The 14,400-nt window shown below is 41.8% G+C and overlaps 1 protein-coding gene across 1 annotated transcript; it reads right to left on the reverse strand.

The window, feature by feature from the left end:
- Window positions 1–806: 806 nt before the first annotated feature.
- On the reverse strand, window positions 807–13,987 carry tamalin (trafficking regulator and scaffold protein tamalin). Its single transcript, XM_079523083.1, has 8 exons — window positions 13,545–13,987; window positions 10,427–10,479; window positions 9,400–9,454; window positions 6,976–7,078; window positions 5,141–5,234; window positions 3,617–3,683; window positions 2,656–2,722; window positions 807–1,819 (listed from the first exon to the last, which is right to left on the reverse strand). The coding sequence occupies exons 1-8, from the start codon at window positions 13,737–13,739 to the stop codon at window positions 1,329–1,331; spliced, it is 1,125 nt and encodes a 374-aa protein (XP_079379209.1). The 5' UTR covers window positions 13,740–13,987; the 3' UTR covers window positions 807–1,328.
- Between the last annotated feature and the right edge of the window lie 413 nt (window positions 13,988–14,400).

A 14,400-nucleotide genomic window follows, 5' to 3' on the forward strand; every position in this document is an offset into this window, starting at 1 on the left:
CGCTTTGTTTTTACGTCGCCACTATCATCTAATTATTGCCCTCAGACTTTGCCATGAGCGCAGGCAAACGTGCAGAATGATCTTCTACGTCAGCTTCCAAGGCAACCCCCCTGTCCTTCTGACCCCCAATAGGGAACGTAGGTCTGAAATATGCCTCACTGGAACACATGGCATAATGCCATCGCTCACCCTCACCAGCACTCTTGACGCAACTGTGAATGACTGGCAGTGGACAAAAGGGATGCAGACACAGAAACAGAAGCAGAGAGAGTGACCGTCATGACCTCACGGGTCAGCTGTGACCGTGGAATGAAAAGACACTAAAGCATCAGCCCACCCACCCACCCCCTGCCACCCTCTTAGCCAACAGAACCCACCATGGGAATATATATGGGAGTGTTGAGCTTGAGGGAGCAGCATTTCGCCTGCAAGAACTGAAAGGAGGCGGTTGTGTTTGGAATTTCGGGTCATGCCTTTCTCTGCACATTCCTCAACATTCTTTTGACAATAAACGGTGTCAGACTCAATTTCAGCAGCAAACCATTTTGGATGCGCAGTTTATGAAAGCCTCTGAAACACCCACAACCTGACACTATCCTCCGAGGTTTTGGAGGGGACCAAGTGTTATGATATAGCATACAAGTAGCACTGGTTTTAGTTGGGAAAAAAGATTACTAACAGATTTTGTACAGGGTTGCAGTCTGGTGGTGGTGTGGTTGTGCAAAAAACAGCTGAAGCCTTTGGAACATACCGCTATTCTTGCATATTCTGGAGAAAGTAGCTAATCTTATCAGAATGCCATTTGTTTTTAGGGATGGTAACTTTGGCAAAACAAAACAAGAGTTTATTTCAATCATCCCAAGTACAAAAGAGTGCCAGATTTAGTTGCTTACAAAATGCCATGGTGTCTTGAACATTCACCATGGGTGTATTTTATTCAATTGTCAAAATAAAGCTTGGCTCATGCAGTAAAAAAAAACAAAAAGGAAAAAGAAATCGTTCATTCTGTACACAAATCAGAAATGTTAAAATAAATAAATAACTTAAACAACAACACAAAGATGCTATGCAATAAACATAGTTAAGCATGTTAAATGCAATGCAAACAAAATAATGCAGCCAGAGTTTGTCTAGTTACATCTAGGCACTTCAACATGGAGTGTTGACTAAACTGAAGAGGCTGATTGAACTCTGAGAGTACAATTAATCAACACTCCGGATTTTGCTGTGCATTTTGGTCTCATTCTCATCGATCTTTGGTACTCCTTATACTGTATTCTTTGGGGGTTAGTCGGACAGTCATTGGTAACCTTGAAGTCTTTTGGTCATCAGAGCTTGCTCTCCTCCTCTTCCAGTGGTCGGTTCAAACCAGGGATGAATTTGAGTAGTTGCCTCCGGAAGCTTTTCTGTTTGGGTTTCCTCTGAAGCGAGCCAAAGCCTCCTTGCTTCTCTCCCGGGGCCGACGATGAAGACCCTTTCAAGTAGCTACGTGTGCTGGCGCTGCGAGTCAAGTGGGTCTTGGCCGTCATAAAGAGCTCGCTGGCTGGTCGTAGACGCTGCTTCCTCTGCACTGGCGGTGGTTGCTCTTTCAGCTGCTCTGTGTTGACGCCCTCCAGGTCCACGTTGCGCTCTCCTTGGTACAGGCAGGTCTGGTAGAGCGGGTCGTCCTCTGTGGCCGTGCTGAGGTAGCTGACGCTGCTGCTGGTACTGCCGGTGCCGTGGATGGCTCTCAGAGCAGCAGGGCTGGGGGCGCCCAGGCTGCCGTACACTCCCGCCGACTCCAGGGACTCATACACTGAAGCGTCACTCATTACTATGCCTGCCGGACAGAAATATTATAATATTATTGATGGCTATTGATCACAGCTGTATGCAATGCATGCATGCAAAGTGCAAATTATCTTGGCATGGAATCATGGATATTGTCGCCGTCGTTGTAACCCGTGTTCCAGTAGACCCAATGTAGTTATTATTGCTCAGAAGCTCGCTAACACTTTATTGGTTAAATATTTATAAATTATTATATTTACATAAAACTTTTTCATTTTCAATTTTCAAAATAGCCAACGTACAAGCTCCTAAATCTGCCATTTTCACTACTTTTACACAACACTGTCATAGGACAGAGCATTCATTTATGAAGAAATATTATATGGAGATACAATAGATTCTACAAGTAGAATTGATTACAAAGGTGTATCCCTTTCAACAGTGGTGTCATGCTCGTTGCACAAAAAAAGATACGTGCATGCGCAGGTATGGCACGGTATGGTGAACGCGCGTGCACACTAGAACACATCCCCCTAGATACAATAGAAGACGCACCATGTAGGCTACCCAGACAGTGGGTAAGTGGGTTACTTGCATAACAGGTTTACTGGCGGTGAGCACGCCCCACTAGATTCACGACGTGTCAAGTACCCAAATCAAATTGCTACTTTGCATAACAACAGTTTTAACTGTGTCTAAAACGCTCATACACTACTAGGCTATCGCACGTGACGTACATGCGTGTGCGGGGGACTCATTAAAATGGTGTAACACCATTACACCATTGCCCTTCAAGAATGGTGGGATCTTGCACAGACGGCACCTTCAACAGATGATCTCCGGTGAGTTCAAACATGAGCACAGATTTAAAACCACATGACGTACCATGAACCAGTCTCTGCTCCTGCATCATCAACGATCTGTATTCATCCCACTTTTCAGTCAGGGTTTGCTGGAAACAAAACAAAGACACATTTTTAAATGTTCGTAGAAGGAAATCCACTATAAACCCCAACACGTCATCTATAAATGCATGAAAATGGCATGATCGCAAGTTAATTGCTTTGAGTGGCATCACCTACTAGCAGAATGTTTATTAGTTAAAGTTGGCGTGCCACACGCCTATTTCCTCGATAATGGGTATTACCATTATATATTTTTTCTCTTCCAAAAACTGGATATTTAAGTCTTAAAAACAAAAATGTCTGTGGACACATCCAACAGTTCATTTGACAGAGAAGCCTCATCTTACAATGTGAAAGCAAAAATACACAGGCAAGACATAACATCCTCACACATCTTAAACAAAGATGGTCCAAATAATACTGTAGGTAATGCCAACTTCTTATGAAAGAAAATGTTTAAAAAAGGTACCAAAATCATGGCACTGCGTCTTTCATTTTTCCAGGCACTATGTCCTTTAGTGCAATCCAAATACAGTACGTTGCCAGCAGTATGTACTTCCAGACATAAGGCCATTATGGATTATGCTGGAGACAGCTGCTATAATCTTGGGGAGGACTGGGGTGGGGGGCAATCTACCAAGTGCTTTTTAACAGCCATGTGCAAGAATGTGCCGTTCTTGTCCTCCAAGCACACACAGCCATCAGTGTGCATGCTGGAGAGATACAGCGCATGCAACAGGTGGTGCAGTTTGGGAAACAGGTGGAGAGGGGGAATGCCGTCTATATGTGGCAAGCAACATGGTGGTAGACCTCTGTACTCTCTGTCAGGCCTGTGTGAGGCTGCAGGACACACATCTACGTGGACCCAGAGAGAACTGGCCATAAAAACATTGCTCCACTCCAGTGTGGGTTGGTGGTGCAGGTTTGAGGAAGACGTTTACCTTTAAATACTGCAGCCGTGCTTCTAGCTCCTCTTTTCGGATCGAGTCGCTGTAAACCGTCTCCAGCCTAAACGGGGGACAGCAGAAAGCAGTAGAATTAATAAGAATAAGCATTACAGGAAGTAGTAATAAAACACACAACATATGGCAATTAAGAGGGCTGAGGAATCTAGAGTAACCATATGAAGGGTTCTTTTCATGAAACCCAGACGGGAATGGGTCTGGTCTCAAGGGTTTACAAGTGGGGGGGGGGGGGGGGATAAAGGACATATACTATTTCCACTCCGACACTTGAGAATTCTCTTTTAAAATCACATGACTGAACATTTGCCCTGTTTTTATAGAGCTCGTTTTCACTTGAACAGTTACTTAATATCCCCATTTACGCAGTACTTGTAAAAGTGGTGGTGGGAATAATTTGATGTCAGCTCAGCTGTAAAAGGATGCACATAGTGGTACTGTGATGCGGTTAACCTCACTGTTTAAGGCAGCAGTAGCATTCAAAGCTTATGAACGGGCCTCACTAATTGCCCTTTTGATCTTTTACAAGCATAAGTGTTACGTCTGAGAAGGAGTCGGTGCGAGGGGGAAATGTGGTTGCAATTAAACACTATTTTTGCAAACTCTAGTACTGTGAACAATATTCTACACTTGCAGTTGGGATACATAGATGCCATCAATTATAATCAAAGCTTTTGATGGTCAAATACGTTAAATGATAGGCTTTGAACAATGCAAATGATCGGGTATACCTTTCAGTTCAGCCACAAAGCAGAAACTGGAAGCATACGTTGACATTAGAGATGTGGGGACATGGTTAACTATGTACATGAGAATAAAACACTATCAATTTAAAACTAATGAACTGAAAATGTTTAATAACTCAAATAATAATAATAATAATACAAGGTGCATGTGCCTACCATGGTAATTAAAATACTGTCAAATATCGGATATGGTCGCCATGAAATATACAATATTAACATCATGTGAAGAGGAAAACGTGGCTTTGTATTGTACATACTTTTTGTTGTTTTTTGTTTTGAAACTTTTGTTTCTAAGAGCTTGGCTTTTTCAAAAGAATGAAAGGCTATGTTACGCAACCGTAGCTGATAGACAACTAGGAAACCTCAAGACAGTGGAAAACATTTCAGACATGCAAGACAAGATGGTCCAAACCCATCCTTATTGCATTTTTATCCTTTTGATAATGGTGAATCCTATGTTCACACACACACACACACACACACACACACACACACACACACACACACACACACACACACACACACACACACACACACACACACACACACACACACACACACACACACACACACACACACACACACACACACACACACACACACACACACACACACACACACACACACACACACACACACACACACACACACACACACACACACAAATGATTCTGTTATCACAATCTGTGATATTTGTTGATGTTTTTTTTCCAACCATCCACAAGTGTGCCACTTGTGCAATGTGCATGTTTCTTACCGTATTGTACTGCCACAGGCCCTGATGAGCTGAACAATGTCTTTGTGCCGAAATCCCTCCACTGTGGCCTCGTTGACACTTGCGATGGTGTCCCCTGTGCACGCAAACACCACATGTGTTAAATAGACAGCAGATGTACAGCCTTCCATCGTGGCTTCATTTCATTCAGTAGTAGCCAACGAAAGCCGCTTCCATCCCATATCGGTTAACCACATGAGCCTTAGTGTCCCCGTTCTGGGTATTTCATAATAAGCAAGCATTCGGCGAAAACAGCATATCTACAAGGGTAGGCCCTTGTAGATATGTAGATATAATGTAGGTACCCTTACAGGTACCCTTGTAGGTACCTGTAAGGTAGGCTTGCAAGTAGGCCCTTTTCACCTGAGATATTTGGTGTAGAGGGAAAAACAGAGGGGGGCGAGTTTAAAGCCTTGGTGGACCTCGGTCAACAAGGTATACATGGGTTTAAGTGGTTCATGGTTTGCGAATCAATCAGAGCATTTCTTCCTTAGTTCCTTCGGCTCATACAGTATGTTGCACACATGTTGTAAAACACAATCATATCCTTCAGAATGAGCCATGATGATCACGGTGCTGCTTTACATTCTCCATTAACTTCTGAAGTTGACGATACCATGGACCCCTCTGTTCTATTTCTGTCCACATCTGACTCACATCTGTTATTTCTATTATAATCAAACTGAGATGAGCATCTACTGAGAACCATATCGAATTGGTTTTGGATGGGGTAGGAACTCTCATGTTTGATTGCTGGTAAACTGTGAGACTAAAGCACAGTATACAAAAGTATTTACTCCCTTTCAAAAAAGCACTGCCTATTCTCCCGTGTGAGATGAATTCATCTGGTTCAGGCCAGCATGACAAAGGGAGCGGAATGTAGGAAGTGAAACTCAATGCGACATAAGCGATCCATCTTCAAAGTTCAAACTCGCCTTCCCTTTTATGACTCATTAACTACAAGTCTAAAGGTTTGTTGAGGCCTGTCAAAAACCCTCCTCAATAATTATTTGTTCAAGTGTCTTTGAACAGGGCAGCGACCCGCCAAACAGTAAGGTGGCTCAGTGGTAAACATTATATTAATTCAACACCAAACACCAAAATAAATGCATGTTAGGCACATAAACCTATCAGTGCCCTTGAGCAAGGTACTGGTAGTCCCCCAGGCACAGGCAGGTGAACAACTTCCCCACGGCGATCAATAAAGTATAACTTAAACACTTTCAACTAGGCCTGCAAAACATAACGCATGTGGAGGTACACGCTATCCCCCCCCCCCCCCCCAGGCACCCTGGTTTCTACACTATGTTTATCACATTAGCATTATTTTGGTATAAAATGCTGACATTGATTCAATGCAGGCTTAGAGAACATTGAACATCCAAGTTAAATCGACAAACGGTAAAATCCTAAGCATACACTCAGTGTTACAATAACACTGAGGATTGTATATACAGCACTAGATATGGCACAGTCATCATGATGCATCCTGTGTAAGAGTACACTGACTGGAAAATAACTACACACAGTCATGTGTGTACTTCCTTAAACTGACTGACGTAAAGAAAAACACTGTTTCAAAACTTCCCCTTTCCCCCTGGTATGTATTTTAAGGACTTCCAAAAGGCTATTTCATGTTTCAAGTTACATAGGAGGGAAATAAACAACTCTTATACAGTAGCCTATCAGCGGGCACTAGGATTCATCCTTTTAGCAGCCCTTGTATTGTACCGTACTTCCCTGTGCTTGTCCATGCAAACTGTTAATAAAGAATTCAACCAATCAAAACTAAACGTGATTATAATCTTATCACTTACCAACTTTTAGTCCTGCTAGCTGTGCAGGGCTGTCATCATGCACCTTGCACACAAAAGTGCACATCTCTACTGAGTTCTGGTCCTGGTGATGCAATCCATATGTCTGGATGGAAAAGGGAAAACATATTCAAACATATTGGAAAAAAGAGACTTAAATGTCTGGAAGAGAGAAAACATATTCAAACATGTTGAAAAAGAGACCGAAAAGCCATGAGCTATATTTCCCTTTTTATATAGCAGAGTATCATATTCTTTTAATAAGAAACTTTATAAAGCGTTATTCGAAGCCAGGTTACACAGTGCTTTACAAAAATAAGATGCAAGATGACAATAAGAAAATGTAAGTAAAGTAAAATTCTAAAGATACTGTAATTGATAAATAATTGAGGAACTACAGCCCCAGAATGCTACCCTGATAACATAACATTGATGTGTTACTGTTGGATGTGCAATGTGGGATGATACAAACACCACACACAGTACAGTGAGTTAGCTCACTCTGATATGAAGAAGGAAGGTTGATAACATCAGTTCACATTATCATATGCAGGCTGCTAGTGCAAACATGCAAGCAAAGCAAGGAGAGCGTTTCTCCTGTGGTATCATAAACCAATAGCCTCCTCGTCCTCGTATCTATTTTTGTTTGTGTAAATTTGACAGTTCTAATATTGTGTTTCCTTGGTCACCATGTGCATTGTTAGATACACACATACATGTTCTTCCTTTTATCATTAACCATAGTGTATCGGGAAGGCCCGGTTCCTGCAGACTTCCTCTTGTCATGAGTATCATATCAGCACAGTTAACTTCCCAATGCTGTCAAATTAGGCACCCGGCCGGAACGTCACAACTCACATGATTGTCAACATTGTCAATAACTAAAACTGCCTATAAAGCTTTCAAAGCGATAAAACAAAGACACCGTCTGTCTTGAGATAATAGTTATTAGTATTAAAAGTGTGCTTTTGCGATTATATGTATCTGCTAGGTAAATGTAAACTTAAATAACTTAAGATTTCACAAAAAGGAAGGATTTACATAATTTAGACTGAACTCCAATATCAATGCAAGACATTTAAAGGAGAATTCCATGTTAGAAGGCTTTCTTATCTTTATTTGTAGTTGTTACGTCACCACCAAGGAGGTCCAGGTGTTATTTAGATGGAAATAAGCTAATTAGCACAAAAACCCAACCCCCATTGAGGGCTTATATTAGGGGAAATAGCCAATAATGCACTTTTGCACAAAAGAACACCTGGACCTCTTTGTTGGGGACGTAACAACTACAAATAAAGGTAAGAAAGCCTTCTAGCATGGAATTCTCCTTTAAGCAGGAAACTCAAAGTCATCCGTCCTCCTGCCCTGATGATCTCACTTCCTTAAACCATGCAGGAAGGGAGGAACCTCAATCTAATCCTCAAATAGAACTATATAGATTTGTTCTGAATGAAAGAAATCTGTGACCATTTGTGATTACATGAACTTGCTTCAGGTTTCAAAAGGCTTCTGATCAAGTGTGGTATTTAAAGAATGAGATCAATTCAATCCTATAACATTGATTATATATTGTGTCAAGGTGCCTGAGAGAGTAGAGTGAGGGATGGGAAATTTAACAGGGGATGGTTTTTTTGCCATCCCGGAAGTTGCCTGAGTATCCATTGCCGATTTCCAATGGAATGGTTGCATTGGGTTTTGGAAGGGCTTACATTAGACTTGTATCAACTCATTTTGTTCAACAAGATCTCTAAAAATCAACACAGCTTTTAAAATCTTTTAACCACGCAGGCAATACAAGTTTTTAAAAAGCACATACAATTGTTGAAGGAATACAATGTTAAACTCTCTTAGGCTTCTGTAGACCTTATTTCCTGCATACATCTACACTGCAGTAACATTGACATTTGGCGAGGGAACCCATTGCAAAGCTCTAACACTATTTAAGTTAAAAGTGCAAAACCATTTGTCTGCCGAGTCTGTCCTAGGGGCTTGAGTGTAAAAGCAGGTATTCCAAGGGAAAGCGTGTGAAAAAACCACACTGCATCAAAAATAGATGCTGGGAGTTAACGGCCCTGTCTTCACTGTCATGGGACAACATCCATCAGTATTTAAAACATATACAGTATGTGACCTTTTGCCCTACTGACACATGCACACCCTCAGATTAACCCATTTTGACCTGAGATCAGATTCTAAAAATGTTTTCAAAAATAGCAGACCTACAAGCTCGTAGCACACTCGGTGGCGCGCTATGAGCTTGTAGATCTGCTATTTTTCAATAGCTAAAGCATAACATAATGCTAACACCAAAAGGGGTTCCCGCCCAAAATGGGTTAAAAGACTTAATAGATAAGATCCATATGCGTTGGTCACTTGGATTTGTAAATATGTAAATATGAACATGGGCCAAGATTTAAGTCTTCTTACCTGGATCTCAAAACCAAAAGTCTCATCATCTTTCTTCTCCAGAACCACCACCTTTCTGATAAAACAAAAAAGCAAATAAGAGATTATTGTATTAGTCTATTCTGATTGCAGTGATGGTAGAACAAATGTCTCCCATAGTAATCATCACCATATCATTAAAATTGCAGAGCTTTTGAGGGCATTTTCCATAATCTTTCTGGTGAGGAAACCTTTCAGGATTATCAGATCTGGGATTTATTCTGCGTATGAATTGAAGGATATTACAGGCGACCCGCTGGCCAAGTGGTCCAGGCACATGCCACATGTGGGCTTTGGCCTGGCAGCGCGTCGTTGTGTTCGAGTCCCTTTCATGACGAAATCAAATAAAGGCAGCAAAGCCCAAAAAAAAGGGGAAAAAAACGGATATTACAGAACCATGGCGGTGCAAAATGTTACGTTTGGAATATTGCCGTGCAAATAAAAAACGTTAATCATTTCCCACGGTGCAAAGCCAGAATGAGCAAATCATCCGGACATTAACAGCATACACTATAATCCTCTCTTCCATGCAAAGCGTTATCTAAAATTGTTCAACAATATATGTCTGTTGTCTCGAACTGAACAAGTGATCGGCTATGTCCGGCAGGCTCTGCGTAACTAACAAGAAAATATATAGAGGTCTGTTTGACAGAGTGACGTCAAGAAGCCATCTGAGAAAGTACATCAATAGAAGACATGAAAATTCATGAAAACTCTTGAGAATATCATACATAACAATGACTATTAATATAGAAGCCTACTGTTTAATTGAGTGCCTTGAAGTAACTTTGATTATTGCTCAGTCAAGGGATGCCGAGACTAGAGGCCTTTAAATTTGTGACCCTTTGCTTTGATAGAATTTAGTTCTTTATGGATTGGTAACGTTTATTTAAATTGACACCGGGGTGTGGATGCTCTCTAAAGGTTTTTCTTTTCCTTCATTCACCATAACAATGGTGGAAAGATGGTATGAGATAGACAAAATCAGTGCGAGATGGTGAGATTGTACCTTTGAGGTTCTGGGGTCTGTGTCAGGGGTTTCCACTTCTGCAATCCCCCGCCCTGTGAAAACGAAACAAAATAAGGATTAATATCATTGTCCTCGCGGGTTTCCCCCAAGAATTCCCTGGGGGCCAGACATGTAGATATATACTTTAATCCATCGAGTGTAGTGCTACACGTGTGTGAAATATCATTTGTATTTTCAAGCCAGTGATGTGGCACGTGGCACATTTGCTCTAAACTGGAAATGCATGTCAGGCAGCTCTCCGTTTACCCCAACTCACAGACATAAGGAGAAAAAAAGACGTTAATGTAATGCCTCTATATTTAGCCATGTCTGTACATCAAGTCTGCTGGTTTGGGACAGCCAATCTTCTTGACACAACAGAATATGAATGGCTCTCTTCTCTGATAATTATCGGAAACATTTCCATGTGAGTAGCCTACACCTTAAAACCCAACCCATAAACAAATTTACTTTTTGCTTAGTGCTGGGCTTCTTGGCTACAATTACTTCATTGAGAGAAAGAGCAAAGCCATTTGAAGGGGTTTGGACCCATATCCTACCTTACTATTTAAATAATTTGGTCGGGCTACTCTAAATCACTTACAATCAATTCACCCCTGTTTAACGGCAGGCAATGATCTTGAATGCAGCTCCTATGAAAGGTTGCTTTGTACTACAGTCTCACAGGGCAGTAAATGTTGCTTTCTCTATTTTCCAACACTTACAGAATTGTCCCAGGTCCTTCTCAATGAGGGCTTTTATTCTCAAACACCCCAAGAGACCAATGGGGGTGGTTAAGCAGAATTTCAGTTTGCAACACACAATGCACTATTGAAGCCCTTCGCCCCAGCTGATTGAGAGATGGGGTGAGAGATTGTGAACTGTACCTGTCTCTACAACAGCAAACTAACAGGCCAGCCAAGGTTATTGTGCTGCACAGGAGGGCATACAGTGCACAAGTGGTTTTCACATTACATTTTTGCTTCCATATAATTTGTTGTCCCTTTTTGCCATTCCACTTCCACACACAAACACAGCCAGCTAAACGACTGCATTAGAAATTTGGGGCAACATTTTCAGATGGACATAAAAGTGGTCTGGGAAACATACAACTGCTTAACCGACCCAATTGTGATAAAAATGTCATCATACCCTGAAGAAGGCATATTGTTTGCCGAAACGTTGGTCTTTCAATAAAATGTTCTTTGCATTGTGACCATGAGCTGTGCAACCTCAACTTCCTTTACAAAAAAAAATGTCATAGTAAAATGAAATCTAAAATGTGCTGGAACAAGTTGTAAACCAAGGAGGGGATGGGGTCATGACAGGTTTGACAAATACTGGTTAGCCCCTTTCGGAACCCTTGGTTACCTTTTCTGTATTTAGGACGTCGGTAAACGTCGTAAATACAGAAAAGGTAACCAAGGGTCCCGAAAGGGGCTAACAACTGGTAGGCCTACCCTGTAGATCCCTGTATGAACTTGATGATGCCATTGGGTAGAATGCAATTCAGGAATGATTACTAAACTATAAACTCACGAATTAAGTTAGCCCCTTTCGGTACCCTCAGTTTAGCTTTTCTGAAGTTTGGACATCGCTTAACCGTAGGGTCTCTAATCGGTTATTCCACTCTCGTTGGGATGCAGATGTACATACCCTCCGTTCACGCCCAGCGGCGCGCCGCGCCGCTTGAGTGTTGGTGAGATGTTTCAAAGATTCATAAAGCGGCTATAGGAGACAACGGAAACGTGGGAGAAATCGCATTAACCGCCGATGCCGTTAAGTATTTCTAATCTTTTTTTGAAGTTTTGGCTTCTCTGAAATTCTCTCTTCCTCACTTCCTTGTTGACTTCCCATTGTACCGCCTCCCAAGCGGCGACTGGCTAGCTGCATGTCCTAGTTACTGCCTCTGATTGGCCGACCGCGTACATGCAGGATGTTTATAATGCTGTTGTGTCGTGGGAGGCGGGACATGGGAAGTGAGAATTTCAGAGAAGCCAAAACTTAAAAAAGATTAAAAATACTTAACCGCATCGGTGGGATTTCTCCCACGTTTCCGTTGTCTCCTATAGCCGCTTTATGCATCTTTGAAACATCTCACCAACACTCAAGTGGCGCGCATGTACATCTGCATCCCAACGAGAGTGGAATAACCGAAAAGGGACCCTACGGTTAAGCGATGTCCAAATTTCAGAAAAGCTTAACCGAGGGTTCCAAAAGGGGCTAGAATGAAGTGAGGCTGAAGCACAAGTCAAATTGAGCACAAAGGGTCATCTTTTAAACAAAGTGTGACAATAATCATCCCTCATTGGCACTGCTTAGTGTGATGTTCAGTTTATTTGACAATGAAACGTGTCCAGTCTCTGAATGAATGGACACATAATATTTGTACAATATGCAGGCCTGCCAACACTCCTGGATCAGGATACAGAGATGTTGACTTAAATAATGAATGCTTATTTTCATCAATCAATTTCTGTGTTTTAATGGCTGAAACTGTACCCATCATTTTCCAATGCTATAGTAAAGCAAGGCTGATAAAAGTATCAAACTTCAGAATCTCCTGGATTCTAGTCAAATTGAACAAAGTCTACCTGTTGTCTTAGCCCTTTTGGCACCCTCGGTTAGCTTTTCTGAATTTTGGACGTCTAACCGAGGGTCCCGAAATGGGCTACCTGTTGTCTCACAACAGGTTTTTTGATGAATTGAAAATGGTGGGCCCTATTGTAAACAAGTGTAATGCTTTATGGTGTCGTCCACTCACAGTTAACAGTTTTTGTATTGAGTTGTACTTGAAATGTACTGTAATTCTGCAAACTGTTTTGATTGATTGATTGAAAATTGTATTAACAGTTTGCAGAATTACAGTACATTTCAAGCACAAACTCAAAGGCTGTTAACTGTGAGTGGACGACCCAATTAAGCATTACACTTGTTTACAACAGGTTCCACCATGTTCAATTCATCAAAACATTAAGAGACGTACAAATAGATCAATCCATCTAATCTAATCTAATAAATCAATCAAACAAACACACGCGCGCGCGCACACGCGTCCTGACCTTACTAACAAAAAAAGATAGTGTTCAATTTTCTGATTGGTTGCAAAACCACTTACTTTGTTGAAGTTTCTGGGTAATGTCCCACCAGAGTAAGCCAGAGTCTTGTAGTTGTAAACTTCCGAGGAATTGGAAGGTTCCGAAGTTCTACAACTGTCTGATTTTGATGATGGGAAATAAATGTCGCTGTCGTGAGATGATGCTCGGTTCTCTGGACCGCTGGAGTTGACTTTTTTAAGTCTCCGGAACGTCATGCCTGAGCCTGATATCCTATGCCTGGTACTCAGAAAAGGAATCCAAAGTATTTGTCGCCGCGACAGTCACAGAATGTTGTTGGAGAGTCGCGAATGGCGATCTTGTATCACAGTGCCTTGCCAACTAGTGTCCAGTCAGTGTGAGTGAGTTAGTTAATGAGCAGCAAGCACGCAGCCAGCCAGCCAGGCAGCGTGGAGCAACACTTCAGAGTTCAGAGCTGATGAGCCTGGGGGCGGGGCCTGCGTGCAGGGCCTGCGTGCAGTTTGTTGACGTGCATCCTTTTGTTTTTGTGTGCGTGTGTCTGTTTGTGTGTGACGCGCGTGTGTGTGTGTGTGCGTGTGCGTGTGTGCGTGTGAATTCCGTTTGTGTGCGTGTGTGTGTGTGTGCGCGCGCGCGCGCGTGGCAATATTTTATTCCAACATTCGGTTGGAATTATAAATATTTTACAAGGACAGTTTGTCTTCAAAGTATTAACATGTTTATGCAATAAAGGAATGGAAGAGTCAACAGGATGGTGAAAGCCAAATTATACGTAGTTTTCGAGTTATATCTGTGTGTGTAATGTGTTAGCTATATGTCACATCAAAGTGGGGTAAAAGACAAAGTATGAAATGTAAATAGACTATATTTTATTGGCTATGACGCCAGATGAAGCAATCT

This window comes from Electrona antarctica, assembly GCF_951216825.1.
Source record: "Electrona antarctica genome assembly, chromosome: 2".
Lineage (NCBI taxonomy): Eukaryota > Metazoa > Chordata > Actinopteri > Myctophiformes > Myctophidae > Electrona > Electrona antarctica.

Excerpts from the sequence above, each read along its gene's own strand:
- tamalin (XM_079523083.1), bottom strand. The coding sequence starts at position 13,739 with ATGACGTTCCGGAGACTTAAAAAAGTCAACTCCAGCGGTCCAGAGAAC. Across the intron at positions 10,480-13,544 it reads TACCCAGAAACTTCAACAAA|GGCGGGGGATTGCAGAAGTG; the intron begins GTAAGTGGTTTT and ends TCGTTTTCACAG. Across the intron at positions 9,455-10,426 it reads CAGACCCCAGAACCTCAAAG|AAAGGTGGTGGTTCTGGAGA; the intron begins GTACAATCTCAC and ends TTGTTTTATCAG.